The sequence below is a fragment of the Cuculus canorus genome, chromosome 17 (genome assembly GCF_017976375.1).
Source record: "Cuculus canorus isolate bCucCan1 chromosome 17, bCucCan1.pri, whole genome shotgun sequence".
NCBI classification, from domain to species: Eukaryota; Metazoa; Chordata; class Aves; order Cuculiformes; family Cuculidae; genus Cuculus; species Cuculus canorus.
Genome location: NC_071417.1, coordinates 14,129,569 through 14,150,207, shown reverse-complemented (window position 1 = coordinate 14,150,207; position 20,639 = coordinate 14,129,569). Strand labels below are relative to the sequence as shown.

Sequence of the window (20,639 nt, the reverse complement as noted above, 5' to 3'; positions counted from 1 at the left end):
AAAGCAGGAATTATAGTTCCAAGGCTGACCCAGGGGCACCGGGAAACCGGCAGTGGGCAAGGAACTCGGGCAAAAGGAAGCTGTACAAACCTCATACAACCGTCTCAAGATCCAAGATTGGTGTGAAAGAGTCAAGTATGAGCTTGAGATCAAGTTTCATCAACCTCCATGCTGAAGTGCTGCCCTCAAGTCAGGCCCCGGCCACATAACCCACGGTCCCAGTCAATACACCAGTGTACTCCATCATCTTCCTCGCCACCCCGCCTGCTCACTGTCCTCACTCTTTCTCGGTTTGTTTTTCACCGCTACCCTCGCAGGCCAAGGCTGCTCTCCTGGTTCATCTGCACCAACACAAGGCACCTCCTTATACCACCTTCCTGGCACAGCTGTGTCCGCAGGGAGGTTACAGGAGAGGGAGATGGTGCAACAAACCCACAGGTATTTGCTTCCTGAAGACTTCTCCGATTGCAATTAGGGTGCGAACTAGAAATGAGTGTCCATCCCACCCCCATGGCCTGCAGTGAGGCCACAGCTGACGGACAGGGAGGCTCCAGCTGCCAGAGCAGCTACTCCCTCCCTCCTCCGCCAAGAGATGGGGATGGTGAGCAGATGTGGTTGATTAAGATGTGGTGTTGAAGCTATATAATTAAGCTTACACAATGCACACCTATACCACGCCTGGCTCTAGGCAGCTGCTGCATTTCCACACTTCTACCAATACCTTTAAAGTTACCTCCAAGCAGATAATATCATGGCAACAGAGATCACCTGCCGTTAGCAGGCTGGCAAGGTATCTCCCCAAAACTGAGCTGAAGCTCCCAGCTATTTCCACAGACAGAGATATTGACAAATTATACAGGTAGGAAATAAATCCTGCTGTTTATTTAGCACTTTTTATTATAAGAACTATGATGCTCGTTTTAAGGCTCAGTGATAAATCCTGTTTGCTGCATCATCACCTTATTAAAAACCTGTCATACGTGCAGCGAATGCTAAGTCACATTAAGTACGCTGTTAATTTGACAAAACACAGCCTGCTGCTTTCCACCTGACTAACACTGCAGCAACGATGGCACATTTTCAAGGGGTGGGAAACAGACACCCTCTGCTTTCCTCACCGAAGCTCCAGATCCAGTTGAAACTCTAAACACAGTAAAAATAGGCAAGTTGTACCAGCCCCCAAAGCAACACATCAGAAACTCAGCCCTGGCACTCCACTCCCAATCCATGTACGAACATCAGTTACTGGGATGTGACTGCCACCCCACTGCAGTAAGCAAAAGAAACAGAAACAATTGTTTAAAATACTCGATTTATCCAGGTATGAAAGGAAGGCTCGACTGATGCTGAACAAGAAGGCAGTTCAAAAGCAAAACCAAAAAATGCCTCAAGTGACAGATATTGATAAAGGCAGAAATTACAACTTTTTGCCCAGCAATCAAACAAACCACAAAGTTCTTCTGCACGGAAAGCAAAGATCTGACAGCACTGCCAGTGCACTGTGAAGTTAAGGCCCATGCAGTCACACACGGTGTTGGTGGTTTCAGCCATCAGCAAAGGACCAGGAATTATAAACAAATGCCAGAGTCAGATCTTTAAATACCTTGGAAGGGAGTACATCGATATCACTACTTGAGCATTTTCCCTTGTGCTATTGGCAGGCAAGCTTAGAAACACGGTGTTATCTCCAGTAATTAAAATACCCTTCAAAGGGAAACCTTCGCCTGACACTTTAGGGAACGAAGGTTTCAGATGTACACTAAGAGCATATCAATACCACCTTCTACTCTGAGCCAGGCTTCTTTGGAAGATACACCAGATGCATTATCTTCCATCAGCAGGATTCCAGCACGATCTATTACTCTAAGCATCGGTAAAGAAAGTGAAATTCACCTTTCGCCTCTCTGCCTGTATGAGTGGTTATGCTCACACGTATCACTCACACAACCTCGCTATCTGCAAAGGCCAGTAAATTAATCTTTTGGTTTACACTCATCCACCTATTTCAAGAGATGGATTTCAGCACACAGATACACTCTTTGCTCGATCATCGAAGGGTTTTTTTAATGTCAAGAGAAATGGAAGCTTCTGATTAACCACGTGTGACTGCTTAACTACATTAAAATCAACTGGATTTTCAGCAGTTTCTAACCTGTTCACACTTCCCTAAAAAAGGCTCGGTGCTTAAGTCTTTCAACAGTTCATCCAATTAAGTTGATGTTCTGCACCTCCTTTTTCCCAAAATCCTGAGCCTTGTAGGAAAAACAATCCAAAAAGAATGAATAATGTCCCGTCTTGACAAGCAGAGCTTCTTCCATTGGTCTGATTCAAAACATAAGCGTTTGCAACACGAGTCCCATCTACACACCATGAAACAATGATGAAAAAAAGTACGATGCAAAGTCTTTTTAAATAGTCGCCCAAAATGTAAAGAAAGCGTTCAGAAGCTTGATGCAAAATCCAGAAATAGTCCAGGGCAGTGCTTGAGTATCACTAAAGATTTAAGGACTACTGGGGATTATGTGGCCAGCCACAAACTGTCTCAGAAGAGGTCACGACAGCGTTCGCTGCTGCTAAGAGGAGTGAACAGACTGCCACTCCCCATTAGAGGTTTGTCTACAGGTTAAAAAAAAGAAGGAAAAAGACCAAGGAAGAGCATACAGTCATGCAGCCGATCGCCGGCGGATCACAAAGACACCTCGCTGCAGCTGTCCCAGGTAGATCCTCATCTTTGTGCTGTCACTGGTTTTCCTCACCCAGATCTGCATCAAAGAAAAAGAGGAGCAGGGGAGAAAAGGGAAAACCCACGGTAAGCCACACGCAGACAAGTCAGTCCAGGTATTCTTATTGTCAGATCTAATGTCTCTGTTACTCAGGGTGTGCAGCTGATTTACCTTAATCCCTTCTTCCTCCTCACAGGCATTTGCAACCACAGTAGAAAATGAAATAAGGTTTCTAACTTTACCACCTTAACTTCCTGCTCAAAACAGTCATCAAGAAAAATTACTTGTTCCAAGCATCATCAAGAAAGCAAGTTTCCTTCTGCTACAGCTCACAACAGAACTCTGGCATTAAGCTCTAACTAACCAAGAATAACTCACTCTAGATCCATAGATCACTATCTACCAAGGGATTTGCCCTGACAAGTATTAGTCAAATGAAAAGCTCATTCTGATTTTGTTCAGTGAAGCATTTCTCACAATGTATTAAATAAATGATATCAGAAGATAAAAGAGCCTCTTTTTGAAACACCTGCACGGAAGAATTCACTGAACTCGCCAGCATACTCTAATGTTTCCAAGGACAAACGGCTTCCACAGAGGCAGCCACTTGGAATTTTAAAAAATAAAAATCACTTTCAAGAGAAACAAAGTAAGCCACTACCTCGTTGGCACCCACAGAACTGATCACACAGCTGATCTTAGTGTTCTCTTTAGACTCCAGGTAAATAGCCTGGCTCTTGTGGTACCTGCAGAAAGAAAAAAGGGAAGACACAAAACCATTAGTTGTCTAAAGACGGTGAAAAGAAACAGAAATAAGACTGATAAAGCTAGTATTCGACAAGCATTTGGATAGAGTAAATATGAAGTCTGTCCACCTTTCCATACCGTTTTCTCCATCTTCACCTCATGGGTCTGATTCTACACACACGCTTTGCATCTAAATAATGCTTCAGAACGCATGGAGCCCTCTCGATTCACATCCAATTTTGTACACAGATTACTGAGAACCGGTTTCACATCCAGAAGAGGGAGGGGCAGAGCATCAAGCCATAAGGCAGGAGAACGCTGTGAATAAGCCAATAAGCCCATCTTTCAAGAGTTAATCAAACTAGCTTTTCACATTTCAGACATGGGATGAATTTTAGAAGGCAACTCCATATTCTGATCAAATGTGGTGGAGCAAACCATAGATACTCAAAAATTATTCATATTCCCCAACACAAAACTACCAATGCACCAACACAAGAAAGTGAATTGCAGTCCACGTATTGTTTAAAAAGAGAGCTCAACTTTCTAATACTGTGTTATTTTGTGAGAATACCCAAAACGGTCAGTGATGGGGAACTGGTTGTGTAAGATGCCGCATACACCTGCCATAAGGAGGCTGTGTCTAAGCGCACCCATTTTTTAGCTCTTTTAGATATTTCAGTCATGCTATGTATTTTTCCTAGTTCATTTTGTATAAAACAAAAGTAAAAACATTGAAATTCATAACTCTGAATCACTTGATTTCATGGTCTTGCCTACTTGTTCCAGTAAGTGCTGCAGAGGTGCTAAACAAAACTCCCAGTTTCTGTTTATTCTGCCGAGGAGAGTTCTGTAGGCAGAACTAATCACACATAAACAGATTCTTTGTAATTATCTTAATCAAAAGAATACCAAAATGCTTTATAGTTATAAAAGCATAGCTGTATTTCCACCTTTACCCTAATCATGAAATGCTTCATATTTAACTGAGCAATCCAAGTTGCAGGTTCCCTCAGCACCTACTCAGTACGCAGTCTGATTGGCTGACAGCCATTTCCCCAAATACGTGGATTTACATAATCTATACAGTTATTTCTACAATAACCATACCATAAACACGAACGTCTTCCAATAGTTTATTCCCTAATCTCTTCCTACTGGCTCACGCACTCACAATTCTCACACGGCTTGCCAGTAACAAGAATGGCAGTGTCAGCTTCCAACCTTCCAAACATCACTAATTACCAAAGGGCTCGGAAAACCCAGATCCCACAGTCTTTAGACATTCATGCCCAACCATTATCCCTCACTAGGGTAAGACAAAAATCTCAGTCCAGCACTGTTCTACCATGCCAGGAGTGCTTAAGCAAGGAGAACTGATGATCCTGATACACTCAGTGCCCAAACTTCCCAGTGCAGTAGATACGCAGCAAATTAACTCAAGTGATACCTGTGCCTGCACAGAAAAGGACATAACTCTTCCACTCAAAAAGTGTTTCCTCCAATTTTTGATTATCAGTGAATTCCAAGCAAAGACACACATGAAGGAGGCTCCAGCCCCTGGCGTTCATATCACAGGTTCCTGTCTGTCAGTAACTGTTACCTGTGCACAGAAAAGGCACGGTAACGCGCTAGGTCAGCACTTTTTCACGGAAGAGTTGTCTCAGCTGTCTCACGTTCCACAGGTCAGCAGAAGGCACGGCAGCCTCGGACATCCCAGTTACATGGTCACATCTCAGCCCTTTTCCTGGGTTTACATACCCCCAGGGGAACAAAGCAGTAGAACCGAGGAAAACGCTTCAGATGAAAAATGCAACGGAATTTAGGTTGGCTTTCAAGTGAAGGAAAGTGCCAAACAACTCTTGCTTTTGCTATAGGTAAAATACACAATACCAACAAGTAAGGCAAGCAGAAAAAATTCCGCTTTCTGCTACAAAAATATTCAGCTGAAAGGCCAAGATTTTCACCTGCATCTCCATCAGAAGACTGAAAGGAATCACTCTGCAGTACTGCACGCAGACAAAGCTGAAAGCAAAAAGGTTGTTCTACAGTGAACGGTGTTTTGGGATCTGATGGTGGGGGGCACACGGAGCAAACTGAGGGGGGAAAAAAAATAAGCCTAATTCTGCATTCATCTGAAACTCCCTAAACAAAATCTCCACTCCAGAGATATATTTGTGAAATGTCTCTGCAAGACTTTAGGGAGTCCATTATCAGCCTTAAACATTCACTATTTTGAGATAATGGTCCTTCATGGCTGCTGTCAGGAAACAGAGAAAGCAGTCACTCCTGAGCTGTCAGTTTTCCTATTTCTGGGTGCACACCAGCAGCTACAGCCTTAATGCACCTTAGAAAAAATTACCCTCCCACTATAAAGATTTGCTTCATTATTTTAAAATACCAGCTGCTTTGCACAAGTGTGATTACTATCAATCAAAAAATCTAAGCAGGATTTTTACAGCCAAAAACTGTAAAATACTTATCTTAAAACAGCATAGGAATGAGGAGGACAAGAAAGGTATCAGCTGGAATTCCGGGCAGTGGGACCCCCATGGCAATCAAATTCAGCAAGATGAAAATATCTATTAGTGTTTTATTACCCAACTAGACACCTTTCAGAGAGAACTTGGGCTTTTGAGGGATTCATCTGGGCTCCCTCAAGCTCTCCCAGGTTTAAATTTAGTGGGAGCTTGGCAGCTTTATTGACAGATCATTCGAGATTCCATCTTTCCTTTTGCAACACTTTACAGCACTCCTCACACTTAAAAATTCTGACAGTTTATTCATCCAAATATTTCCTAGACAATAACCACTTGGCACACAAAAAAAAATATGGAAGAAATAAAAAAGAACTTCATGAATTTGTTAAATGACAAGTAGCCTGTTCAGTTTGTGTCCGCTCTATGCTTCACGGAAGTTTAAGCTCCAGGCAGCAGCTTTTATCAGAGTTGTATAGACAGAACCGTTGATGAAACTTCACTGTCACAATTCTAGCAAAACAAAAAAATTGACCAACTCTCCAAGATGGCTCCTGGGCAGAAAACAAGCTTCACACCTATCATTTTCCATTATAAAATTACAACTTCACCACTTGTTATTTTAAGCCACTAGAACACCAAAGTAGGCCACAAACAAGCACACAAATTGCAAATTGCTTTCATGCTCAAGCAGTACTAGTTTGCCCCCTGGATTATTTTTTGTGCATGTCTCACAGACCAAGCTGAAGACCTACTAGGACGTCTCTGCAAAATGTAATATTTTCCTTGCTTTTTGTGAGGCTCGCACAGCTGAACGCCCATAAACCTTAACAGAGTTAAAACCAATCAGTGATTCTGAAGTTGCTTCTCCCATGTGGGTTTGATCTTTAAAGGTTATTTGGATTTGTTATTAGAAACATTTTTCATTCTGCTCATCTGGTGACACGACATTTCGTCTGCCACCTTGTGGAACCACGAGCTACAAAAGTGAACACCAGGACTGTGAATGCTGCCAACACCGCAGTATCTGCAATCAGAGTCCCAGCTACATCACATTGCATCTGCTGGCGGCTCTCTTATTTAACATTGGGTTTGACAAAAATGGTTCCCAAGCGTCACAGTGTGCACGACTGACAGCACAGAAAAGATTTAAGTCTCCTTTTATTTGAGCCAACAGTTACTCCTGAAAGTCTATGAGGTCTAAACACTCCAGTATCACTTCTGATCCACTGAAATCACAATGATTAGCCCTTGGAAGAAGTGGTTAACCTCTGCCCAAAAGTGTTCTGTCCCCAAATCCTTTCATCAAAGCAATTTCTCTCTGCACTCTTGGTCTCTTCACTATTTAAGGCCCAGACTGATTAAAGCCAGACATTTACCCCAGGACTTACCATCTTTTATCATAGTAGAGTTTTCCATCTTCTATACGGGCTTCAAACCGCTGTGCTGGAGACTCTGCTGGTGTAGCTGGGAGGTGTTCGGGAGAGGAGGGAGAGGCTGAGAACAAGACAGAGACTGTTTAAAGACCAGAATGTGTTCACTACATAATAGCATAACTGACTGCAGAATTACAATTAATAATGACATATGAAGCAGAAATAATATACATGGGGTTACAAACTCAAATTCCAACCAGAAAGACACTTAGGCACATTAGCACCACTCTGTGTTGAAATAGAGTGCCCAGACACATCGAGAGAACTAAAAGCATAAAGCCCCAAGTTCTCAGTCCCTCTCTCTAGCAGACAAGTAGGCAAGCTGCCCAGATGCATCTGAACGTAACTAAAAAACCTCCTCACACAGCCAGACTGTCCCATGCCCAAACATCTCAGCCAAAGATGCATACACTTCCCTTCTGACTCCTGTTAAACTTCAGAACAGATGAGGAGACCCCACGCAGCGCCCATTTGCTAGAGTAGAACAGCAATCACACAGACAAAACAATTACACGGTCAGATGACACAGTCAGCAATTATACAGTCAAAATGCCTAAAATACAACACTGTTCACAACAGCGTGACTAGGAACAAGCACCAATGCAACTTGTAACTCACCTGGTCTCTTGGGTGATTTAAGCTACATGGAAAGAAAGCAAAGAAGCATTAGAGATCTAACATGAGCCATTTGAACTCTGCAGTAATAGTTTCAGATAGTCTTACTTTCCATGCTCTACATGGTTCTTTTTTCAACTGTACTGTTAACCAGCAGAACACATAACCAGAACAACATGCTATAAACAGCCGATACATAACATCTACAAACTAAACTTCAGAGCATTCAGATAATCCCCTAAAATAAATCAAACCCAGCTAACACACTGTATTTTTGAACATGACCCAATATCTCTCAGGGTACACAAAATATAGGAGATAAATCATTAGAGACAGCTTAACAGCTGGCACAAAACCCATGCTCCACTACCATCCTCAAAGGCCTTAATGAGCAGCTTCTAGTATAAGCAGTTAGATAAGCCTTAGTGCTTAGCAAGAAGGCAAGAGGGTAATCTAATCTAAAAAAACTACATATCCACACTGCGTTCTACCCAGATTGCTGAAGTATTGCGATAGTGGGGAGGGAAAAAAACCCACATGACTTAAGCCCATCACCCCACACTAACGCCTAAACTAGAGGCAGCCTGTGATCTCGGAAAGATGTGTTAACATCTGTTCAGCAGTGCGGAGGCGGAAAGAAACTCCTAAAGATAGCTCATCGCTTGGTTCAGACAAAAGGTAACATTTTTAGATGACAGTCATTTTAATTAGGTTAATTAAACCCGTTAAAATAAAAAGGAGGAGATATCATCTTGCTATATCTTTTATTGTGTTGCTTGCCTGTTGGGATGAAACAGTCCCACACCTCAAAAAGGAACTTAAAACAGAGAGCATTGTTCTCTTTAGAGGAAACCATTTGCTTTCTCTTTAAAACGAAGAAATACAAATCAAGCAATAATTCCTACCTTATTCAGTGTCCTCAGGTCCTCCATTATTTGCTCATCAGTCAACAAATAATTTAGCTGAGGTATCTAGAATTAAGGTTCCCATAAGCTCTTGAAAAAGAAGGCTAAAAATTAAAAGGTCAATGACATTTCACTTGACTAAATGTAAACCAAAAGGCTTCTGTAAAGTTGCGTAAGATTTTAATAAGTGTCACACTTGAGCACTTTTGTCATATGAATTAATATAAGGCCATCTCGGCAAAGCCTCATACTTAGCAGCAAACAGAGTGCAAAATCATATTAACTTATTCAGACATAAGCATCAATGAGAAACCTTTAGTGCATTGACATTTCCTTCATGGAGGCACCAAGCACAAGCGTTTTCAGCGTGTTTCATCTTCCATTTCTGTAGAGAACAATCTGGCAGGTGAAACACAACAGACTTGTTTCAGATTTTGTCCTACGAATCCCAAATCCCACCCAAACCTAGGAAAAGAAACTGCTTTGCAACTCAGTGAGCAGGAACAGAGGCGGGGGAGGAAGAGGGGAAAGCCCCACAGAACACCTCAAAAAAGAACCAGAAAAGGCACAAAATGTAACCTTGTGTGGGTGAGGATAAATAAGAGCCTGCCATTCACCTGAAAACAAACCCAAAATCTAAGAACATAGGAGTATATTTTAGCCTTATTAGAGCTCTACCGTCATCTTGTGTAGTTTCACAAGCATTTGTGTAGTTTCACAAGCATTTTCCTATTTCCCCTTCCTATTGCTCCACTGTCATTTCCACACAAGATAAACCTCAGGACAGAGGGAGAAAACAATACCCGAAGCAGTGGGCCCTCTCTCCAGCTTTAATCTACACTATTTCTTCAAAACAGCTGTTAAGTCAAAAGAATTCAAAATATTAAACTAAAGTTAACAATTACTGGGCTGCATTTTAAGGATTTTAGTTCTGATAGCCTTTGATCCTCTCCACACCAAGAAAATGCAGGTAGTTTCATACTGTGGCTGTGGTATCACACTCAATTACTAGGTCATGTTCACATTGAAACTCATTTATTTTGGATGAGATAGAGGCACTAATAAGAAGATTGGGTTTTCCCCGAAAAAGTGAACAGAATCTCCAACCAGGAAGAGGTTAATTAAAACTGGCGATGCCTGAGACCATCCCACACGAACTCCAGAAGTTCAAGGTTTGATACTGCCTTCAGAAAATGAGGCACTTGCAAGTCATGAGTAAGTTCTTAAAATCTAATTTAAGCAACACAAGTTTGGACTCTAATAATAAGCCTCTAGAAAGCAAATATCATTGCCTTCCTTTCCAGGTGAATTTAATAAACACATAGAAAAAGTACCTATCATCACGAGAAGCTACAAACATATTTCCAGAAGCCAGGGAACATTGTAATTATAAGAAACATGCATTGAGGCAGAAGAGAAGGATTGCATATACATGTTTTTCTCTCTCTCTCATGATACATAAAAACAAGATGGATTTTCATCTTTTCTTATTCAAAGACCAGATCTAGCACTCCTTTCTTTTGCTATGCATCTCTCTGGATTAGAGACCAAAGCCTTTATCAGAAATGGAAAAACTGATTTGATATGACAAACACAATCTTCTGGCAAATGTTTTGTCACACCTTGAAACGAGGAAAGCTTCAGCTCATGTAAAAAGCTGTTTACTATCTATAGAATCAAATACTTCAGCATTTATATATAATGCTCTTCTTAAGTTTTTCCAGTTTTTCCTTTGTGAAAAAAAACTGCCCAAAGAACTCAAAACTATTCGCACTGACAAAAAAAAAATCGAATAAGTTATCTCACAAGACTGAAGTTTAAGTTAGGATACCACAGAATCTCCAAAGACCAGTTGTGTTAGCTTGGTTTATCACACACTACACACGATAAACTGTGCTTCAGTATTTCCTAGATTAAAATCTGATCCCAGCACCTCATTTCATTTTCCTTCCTGTACAAAACAACATAGATGAGGGTAGCATATCGGCTTCAAATACAACAACCTCGCAATGACTCTGTAAAAGGATATCAGGGGCAGGTTTCCTCCTCTTGTCTGGGATAGGAACCGGATCATTTGGTCGTCGCCTCAGCTTCCTTGTCATAATGGGTTTCACTTCCATTGAATCTGTAAAGTAATGAAGTTGGAGAGCTGATAAGACCAGAGGGAAAGGAGTAAGAAGCAACATCTTTTGACACAAGGCACAAGGAAAATAATCCTTCCTCTTTCATAGAGAAAATTGGATTTTTGTGATAGCTTCCAGCATCCAAGCTGGAACTGCTGACAGTGAATACAGGTTCCCTTTCATACCAGGTCACCACTCAGTAACAGCATTGCAACGCCACGGTTCCAGCTGCCCTGGGCCAGCAGTGGCACAGATGGTTTGGGGGCACTTTACAGCTCCTTGAGGTACCAATAACAAGCACAAGGATGCAGCAAGGAGCCAGGGCAAATTTCTTTAATGCTAACACTATCTGCTTTTGAGCAGATCATTTAAAAGGCAAAGTTCACGGAGTCGTTTCCTAAAAAAACTTGGATAGCTAAGAGCATGGAAAACATCAGCTACAAATCAATTGCTCTTTTTCTTGCTTTCAAGCTAGAAAAATAGTTTCATCAAAGGAATACAGATAATTACTATATTCAAGACTGATGCAAGTCTGCTGGCGTAATTTTAAACACAAACAGTATTTAAATTCAGATTACCTAAAAATGTTCCAAATTATGATTAATGAAATGAATCTAATAAATAACACCCAGCACAGCAGCAGTTGACAGGAAATAAATTGTAGCATATGCACCGGGGAACAGAAAAGTACCTGTTTAGAACTGAAACACAAGTCTCATCACCAAGTAATTATCTGAAATTACAGTTTGTCCAAATGTCTACAGGTAGTCTTAACTGAACTACTCAAGCTCTCACAAATCATTCCCTGATTTATGGAGATATCTTGAACTGGCAAGCAAGAGACCACATCTTAAATGCTAAATACATCATCTCCCCTCTCTATGTGCTGAGAATTACTCACTCATCTTTAAGTACACCTGAATCACATCCTAGGTAGCAGTTAAATCTATGAAGCTTCTTGGGCTCCCTCTAGATGGTAAAACCTTGCACAGCTCTGCAAGTTCAAAATACACCAAACTACTTCTCTCTCTGTCTCAAGGGTGAATAGGACAACCGTGATGCACATCATGGGAGCAAATATTATAAAAGCTGTTTCTGAACACTAATTAAATGATTAGCTTACATAACTCCTGTGGATACTATGCATGAAAGACATAAAAGGTCTAACTGACGGACAGGCCCCAGCAACACAACCAACGTTATCTGTCAACAGAGCAAGTGAATTGTCTTCAAAAGTGAATGGAATCAGACATTTGGTTCAACGTCACAGCAACCCACTCTGTGAAGGAGGCTAATTACCCCTTTACTTAGCTCCACAGTGTCAAACACTGCAGAGAGCATTGCCAAGGCACCAAGGGTGCCAACTGGTCTCATGAAAGGTCTCTCTCCATTAATGTCAATTTTCCAGAGTATGAATACAAATGTAGCTCACAAATCTGTTTTTCTAGCTTTAGCATATTTCAAGCTTTATTGTTTGCATTTCTTGAACTTCTTGACAACCTATTACTTGGAGAAATAAAGGGCACAGTTTACAACCTGGCACTGCCAGTCGGGTCAATATTGCGCCAAACCTCAGTAGTTTTCTTGCCAGATCATTGGAACTAAAGAAGACCCTTTCCCTGTATACAAGAAAACCTATCCTCTCTGCTGCTTCACTGGCACTATTTTGAATCACCTGTTAGTAATTCAAGTCACTCAATTTTATTATGAGCTGTTTTCTCCATTAAAGGACCATTAATTTTTGTTCTGCATCTGTTGGCATTTGCAAAGCTTTACAGCCTTCGCACTAGTGGCCTGTACAAACCAGCATTGCTTGATACCTTCTTTCTAAGCAGAAGCAGACGGGATAAGACAGGTGCCTATCTTGTTTTACCTCCCGTTAACTCCATGGTCAGCTTTTCATTCTCAATCATCTTCTTTTTCTCTTCCAGTTCTGCAATCAAATTTTCCTTAAGTTCAATTTTCTTATCTTCAAACTCCTTTGCTGCCGCCTTCTTTTCCTTGACGTAGTTTTTTTCTACCTGATCTGTCTAAGCAAACCAAAAGAACAAAAAAGTTAAGGAACTAAGGAACCAATGACTCAAGTTAACGATATTACAACAGCTCCTTTCAATTGCTCTATCGATTAGCTTTTCATTTCAAAACTGTAGCCAGTTCTAAACATGATCAATATTCATAATCAACAGATAACAACCTAAAAATTACTAAGTAAGCAGTATATATTGGCAAAAGGATTGATTATTTGTTAAAAACATTTTAACGTTGCATACATATCAAGTCTCTAGCAGGGAGCTCTGCAGATTTATAACCAGCACTATCATTTACCACCTTAAATAAGGTTTTTAACAAGCCAAATGCACAACCAGCCTACAGCAGCCCAAGAGCAAACATGGCTTTTAATTCTCTTTTATGTACAATGGCCAGAAGTTACTCAAAGGAATACCAACAGCAGGCTGTACTTCATCTCAAGTGTAACAATGCTAGCTAGAGGAAGAAAAATTTTCCTTAAGCATTTTGGGACACCAAGCGCAGGTTCAAGCTGATGAAACAGGAGGTTTATACCTCTTCCATCTAGTTAATACATACTTCGATAAATTAAGAGTACTTACTTCCAGCTGAAGGAACAGCTCTGAAAGACAAGAAAGACAATTTATTATCTTCAAAGAGGCACTGGCTTCTCTAATGTTTTAGGTTATTGAATATTGCAGCCAAGAAAGGCAGTGAACTAAACAGTACATGCACTCATCCAACCCCTACTCTCACTGCTCAGTTTGATGCTGAAAATAAAGTAACTATGAAAAAATTCCACAAATATGCATTGTTAATTGAGGTTTTCTACAGATTGTCAAGCAGCTTTGCAAAGCTTACACAGCAGTATCCCATACTAGTCAATTCAGCTGCTATTCCCAGCAGTATTAAAGCATTTAGTCCACCATTCTTCCAGTTTAGTTACAGTCAATTCATACTGAATATATACTTCCCACACAGAAACTTAAAATATGTAGCTGAATGTACAGCTAGAGAACATTCACAGTTTAAGCCAACTTCATGAATTTCAGCAATGACTGCTTCAGAAATAATCCTGCATCTACTCAACCCTCATGTGTCTCATTTCAGGCTGTTTACGCCTGAGGAAACAAGCAAGGAAATCGTTATCTATCTCTGAAAGTTCAGCTCTAACATACGGCAATGATCAGCTCAAGTCAGACCTACGGATGAGGTGAATGGATTTCTAGGTGTGAAACTGCCCTAATGCTAATGATGTTTGTGCAATTCCTAACAACCTGAAATTAAGCAGGATGGGACCCTCCTTGTGCTTCCTGGAGGATATAAAGCCCAAAACAAAGTTTGGCTCAAGGTAGTAGCAAGAAAAGCAAACTAAGGCATCTGCTCAGTCCTCAAGTCACCATATTTCACCAGCAAATTAAGCTTTGGAAACAGCTGGAATGGGAAAAACTTCTGTAAAGATCACCGGCTTCGAATATGTTTTGCAGAAGACTGTAGGAGCAACACTGCTTTTTAAAAAGCAACAAAATAGAAACCAGAGATGATAATGGCCAAATAGAAAACAAACCTTTTGTTTGCAATGGGCTCTACCAACTGAGCACGGAAGCAGCACTATGACAGTAACCACATACAGGTAAATCCAAAGGGTTGCTTTAACATCTGTGAATTCTCAAAAAAAAAAAGAAAAACCACCCCAAAGCTCAGCACGGTAAGAATAAACATGAAAGACCGTTATTCCTGCAGTACTCAGCAGTTGGATTGTTTGTCATAACATTGAAAGATATCACCATCTGCCCTCCTGTGGAAGAAACACATTGCCGCAGCACCGGTCACTGCCAGCCAGAAATATCCATTTGCAGTTAGTCTTAATTTTATCAAATCAACCCTATATTACCAGAATGCAGCTCTAGTGTACATGAAATTCATCTCAGAAGATGGATTCCTGCTGACAAGAACACACTCAAATTCCTCAAGCAAACCCTTTACTATTCCAAGCCCTTCTGAAAGACACAATTTATACTAGTCTAAGGCTGGAGTACGTTAGCCAGGACAACTGCCACTGCCTCTGCCATATTCCCCAGAGAAATGGCCCAGGCATTACAGGACTCATCCAACTTTTCTAAAGGAAGAACAGCTTCATTTCCTATTTCCACATAACAGCTTCACAAAAGGCCCTGCTTCAGTATCCAAGATAAGAACCTGCTGGGAAGAGAACAAACAAGAAAGAGGGAAGGCAAGCAAACAGATCTGGTTTCTAATAACACAACAAAGGCTACTCAGGAGGGGTGAGTGCTAGAGACACCTTGAAAACTAACTTGGGCCATTGCTCCTGAAGCAGGGCACCAGAACAGAAAGAACAGACAGCCCATCCAGTGTCACAGCGATACAGAACAGCCTCAGCAAGCAAACCCTCTGTATTCCTTGTTCCAGGGCACAAAACTGATCTTTGGAAAGCATAGTTCAAACTTTCATTCGTGCAAACAGAAAGAAGCACCTGAGGGCTTCAGACAAGCTGCACAGAAGCCACCGAAGTGGGAGCCTGTAAGTTAGGGACGGGGCCAGACAAACATGAAACCATTATTCAGCTTGGCCATTTCTCACGAATGAAGACTAAACCTGCTTACTGATGTTTAGTAAATGTCAGCAAACAACGCTGACAGGTGCGGAAAAAAAAAAAAAACCCAAGATAGATGATCATGCTTCGTGCACTCTCAAAAAATGCTCCACCATATCCTTGGAAGCAGAACTCTTTGCTTCAGTAAGTTCCTTTTCTTTAAAGGACAGAATTACCATCATTTTGATTTGAGTGCTATGAAAAACATGAATTTAAGTTGTAAGCAGCCTACCTGCATTTCGTATCCTTTCTTTGTACTGCTGGTCCAACTTCTTCATTCTTTTCTGATATTCCTGAAGAGTACCTAGTTGAAATAAATTGAGGATTCTCACTGAATTTTTTTTTAAGTACTAAATTTCTTCCAAGGAGCCACACACCACTTGAAACATAAATACCAACATCTGAAACCAGAAAACTACAGTTCTGGTTTGTTTATTTTTATAACCACGATCCCCCTTTTTCCAGAAAGCCGACTACTCCTTTTAAGAAATTCTATAGAACGCAGAGGCTTAAGTACAAGTGTTTAGAGGGAAAAAGGATGGAAAGTGGCTGATGTTTTTGACAAAGCAGCATGGCTGAGAGCCACCACCCTGTGAAGGATGCTGCTTGTATCTTTCAAAACGCTCATTCTTCTCCAGCCTTCGAAAAGCACTGAAAAATATTCAGAGAAAAAAGCTTCCCCCTTCAAAGCTCACCTTCCTGCAACTGCTGTAACTGCCTCTTCAGAGATGCCAGTTTGTCCTGGTACATCCTTCAAAAACAGAGAGCACAGCTTTACTTTGAGAAATAAATGCCACCTGTTAACGCAGGCTACAGTGTTTACACAGAACTGAAAACTTCTCAGAACTAAGAATCAAACAAACAACAATTGAAAGAACATTATTCAAGTGAAAGGCTATCATTCTGTCTAAAAACCCTGCCAGCCCATTGGTTTTACAACGCGCCCAAAACTATTACTTTGGGAACAGTTCACTGTAAAGTAGGATTTTATTATTTTTTTAAAATGTCAAAATCAAAAATGACTTTAGATCTACAGATGTCAGAAACTTCACAAAAGAATCATTCTGCTACTCTGTCAAGTCTTAATATTTGTGTATTAGTTCCCTACTTACAAAAGAAGACACTTCCTCACAAAGATCTTGACGTTATAAACAAACTCCAGCGTCTACTCCTGGTGCTGTTGTAAACTTGCGTTTCCTTTCTCACTTATCTGCGGTTTAACACAGGCCAAGTCTTCCTGACCTCTATAAAAAGAGGTCTCTGCCAGTAAGCAAGAACACAAAACACTGCAAATACCCCCAAACAACAAGGGAAACTATTTCAAGGCTCCAAAAAGCCTGTTGTCTCAGACCGGACTTGCACCCTATTATTTAAGGTATCTTGTATTTTGCTTGGCTTATATAAAGTAGATCCTTTATATTATTTGAAGGGTCTCTCTGCAGCAAAATTAATTTGCAGCAAAACTCAGCTGCTCCCAGAAACTCATACCCATTTCTTTGTCAAAAACAGTTTCTTGAATACTTATAGAACAGACAAAGTCGCTAGGGAGAGAAGAAACACAAGTATATGGACTCATTAGCTATTACACTGGCGTAGGCACTTCAAAACCCCAATCTTGGCCCAAAACATTGTGAAGTTTTATGAAAAAAGAAAAAAAAACCAAATAAACAGAACATTACCTTATTTTTTATTAGAATGGCTTACTTACTGTTCTTTCATTTCTACAAAGTCCTCTTCCTCGTGTTTTGCCAGGTCAGTTTCACTGGCATCCTCAGTGTCTAAAGGAAGCAAAAAATGGCTTGTTAAAACTAAAGAATTATCTACAACAACCCAAGTATTAAATTATTTTGAAACAAAGAAATAAAACCCCAAACCTTAGGCAACTTAACCTCAAATACCCAAGCAGAAAGGCTTCTGGAGAGATGAACTTGGAAGGAAAATGAACCATCACACCTCTTTCCTGCCTCACACCTTAAGCTCTGTGAACCCACTGGTAGTTTGGCAACAGCTCACATCAATTCTTAACAACTTCACCTTAAGGCAGCCTGGTTATTTGCTCCCAGTTTAAGGCAACAGGTTCTATGTTAACATTCACACTTACGAAGGTGGGACAGAAAGAGTCTAAAGACTCCGAAAACCATTTCTCAGACTTCTTCCCATGATTTCGCCCACACCCTAATACACTGTATGGAAAACCATACACACCTTAGCCTGAAATGCTTCAAAACAAAAATATTCTGAGTAGATGCTGTTAGGGCTGACCACAAAGGTCTCACTAGACCTAACAAAGGTTCTTGCTGTGACCCCTTGACTCTCCATACTTCTAGGCTTAACAAAGACCAGCACCACCATAAAGACAGCCTCAATTCTAAGAATAGATAATATAAACTATAAACAAATCAAACCAGCATGGAACTGCTGTTTTTCTGCTGTTCCTTTTCAGGTTTCTATTTATAAGACATTGAATATAACCAAGAATTGGTTACCTTTCCTCCCCAGGGAGAGGCGAGTGGCCACAGGATAGAGCTGCGGTAGGCAGGGTACAGCTGTAAAGCCCAAACTGCACTTATATCACCTACATGCGGACAGGAGGCACCAGGCTCCTCCTATATGGAGCCTCACTTGAATTTTTCTTAACTATGAACAAATACTTTAAGCTTACATATATTAAAATAAAATTCACACCCAAGATAAAACAAAACGTTTGAACCAAAACCCTTCAATGCCTATATCACCATAAAGGATCCACACTCAGTTTACTCATCTGCAGCTACTGAGAGCCTCCCCTGACCAGGACGCCGCCATCCTCTGTAAGAATCTACAGCTTTGGCTTTATGAACACACCAGACACGACTGATGACCCTGGCTGACAAACACCTATTCTTCATCTCCCTTACTTGTTACTTTACGGACACAGCACCCCAGAATACTCTGGGTTTTCCCTCTATTTTCTCTTCTTCATTGCCTTCTTGTTCCTTCCTTCTACAGCACCTGCCTTTTCTCTCGCATCTTCCTGCGCCTCCTCACTTCTGCACACATTTTATCCTACTTTTGCTGTCTCCTCACCCCCCCACAGCAGACTGCCCCACTACCCTTCACATGTCTGCCCTTCCTCCTCACTGCTCTTCCCTCTCTCCCTGCATCATCTCCCTCTGGGAAATCCCTCAAATTCTACCTCTCCATCAGCTTCTCTTTCCTACTTCCAGGGGAACTCCAGCAAACTAACAGCCTGTTGTTTTCTTCCCAATCTCTTGCTGCTCCAGACTGCTTTTCCAAGCCTTTCCTCCCTAAACCTCCCTTTCCCTCCACTGCTCCCGCACATCCCTCCCTTCCTCAACTCACCATGCTGGCAAGATCCCCATCAACACATCCTGAGAGCTGCAGGCTTCCCCTCTTCTCCCCACTGTCCCAGGCCACCAAACTCCCCCATACACCAGTCCCTGCCCCCCAGGCCACCAAATCCCCTCCACATCCAACTCCCCCGCCCTTCCAGCACACCAAAGCCCCCCAATCTCCCAGTCCCTGTTCTCCCAGGCCACCAAAGCCCACGCCTACACCCCAGTCCCCGCTCTCCCAGCACAGCAAAGCCCCCCCATATCCCACTCCCTGCTCTCCCAGGCCACAAAGGCTTTCCCCAATCCCACTCCCTGCTCTCCCAAGCCACCAAAGCCACCCCCTACTCCGTTTCCTGCTCTCCCCAGACCTCACACCCCCGGTCCCTTTCCCCCGCCGCACTACCGACCCTCATCGGAGTCGCGGGCCCGAGCGCTGCGCTCGCCGTCCTCTTCCTCGGCGCTCTCCAGCTCCTCTTCCTCGTAGTACTCGGGGCCGGGGGCCATGGCGGGGGCGGGCGGCCCGGGCGGCGCGGGGGCCGGCGGCGTGGCGGACACGAGCCCGGCCGCGCTCATAGCGACTGGACGGAGCGGCCGCGGGGCCCGCGCCTCCGTTCGGCCACGGCGCCAGCCGCTGCGCTTCCGCTTCCGGCCCCCCTTCTGGTCCCCCTTCCGGAGCGCCCCCGCCTGGCAGCGCCGCGGGCACCTAAAGCGGTCTTTGCGTGGAGAAAGGCGGTATGCGGGTTTGAGTCCTGGCGCCGAGAGCGCCTAAAGGGGTCCTTGCGTGGAGGCGGCAGCGCCACGGACACCTAAGGGGGTCTTTGGGCGCAGCGCGGCGACGCTACAGGTTCGAGTCCCGGCGCTGCCCATCGCCCGGGGTGAGGTCTGCACTGCGCTCACTGTGGGCTTTCTCTGGCAGGGTTTACTCTTCAGGGGAAAAGGGGAATTTGCCTTCACCGCTAAAGAGTCCTCTTTCTCCATAGGATGGCCCTGTGTGCCACAAAATGCTGGAGTCACAGGGTGAAGGTCCACAGCCATGCAGCTGAGCAGGACGGGGCGGTGGTGGGAAGGGGGTTGTGACATTTGTACTGCTCTTCCCAATTTTATCGTTTGTTCATTAATACAGAAATTACATCTGGTTCCTCTGTGCTCCCCACGATGCCCACAGCAGTTCTGCCATCTCACGTTTGGGCAGGTGAAGCAGTTGCTTCAGCACAGGGAGGATGTGGATCTGTTGGGGTGAGTCCAGAGGAGGCCACGGACCTGATCTAAGGGCTGGAGCACCTCCTCTACAAGGACGGGATGAGAGAGTTGGGGTTTTTCAGCCTGGAGAAGAGAGGGCTGTGGGGACACCTTAGAGCAGTCTCCCAGTACTGAAAAGGGCTCCAGGAGAGCTGGGGAGGGGCTCTGGATCAGGGAGTGCAGGGATGGGATGAGGGAGAACGGTTTTGAGCTGAAACAGGGGGATCGAGATGAGATCTTGGGAAGAAATGTTTTGCTGTCAGGGTGGGGAGGCCCTGGCCCAGGGTGCCCAGAGCAGTGGTGGCTGCCCCATCCCTGGAGGGGTTCAAGGCCAGGTTGGATGCGGCTTGGAGCAACGTGATCTAGTGGGAGGTGTCCCTGCCCATGGCAGGGGCTGGAACCGGATGGGCTTTAATGT

General features: G+C 42.9%; 1 protein-coding gene across 1 annotated transcript; it reads right to left on the bottom strand.

Moving 5' to 3' along the window:
* Window positions 1-679: 679 nt before the first annotated feature.
* SUDS3 (SDS3 homolog, SIN3A corepressor complex component) lies at window positions 680-19,652 on the bottom strand. The gene is made up of 12 exons (XM_009566996.2): window positions 19,390-19,652; window positions 17,356-17,425; window positions 16,343-16,398; window positions 15,880-15,951; window positions 13,636-13,655; window positions 12,900-13,056; window positions 10,933-11,028; window positions 8,904-8,965; window positions 8,002-8,023; window positions 7,339-7,444; window positions 3,385-3,469; window positions 680-2,762 (listed from the first exon to the last, which is right to left on the bottom strand). The coding sequence occupies exons 1-12, from the start codon at window positions 19,553-19,555 to the stop codon at window positions 2,664-2,666; spliced, it is 1,011 nt and encodes a 336-aa protein (XP_009565291.2). The 5' UTR covers window positions 19,556-19,652; the 3' UTR covers window positions 680-2,663.
* Between the last annotated feature and the right edge of the window lie 987 nt (window positions 19,653-20,639).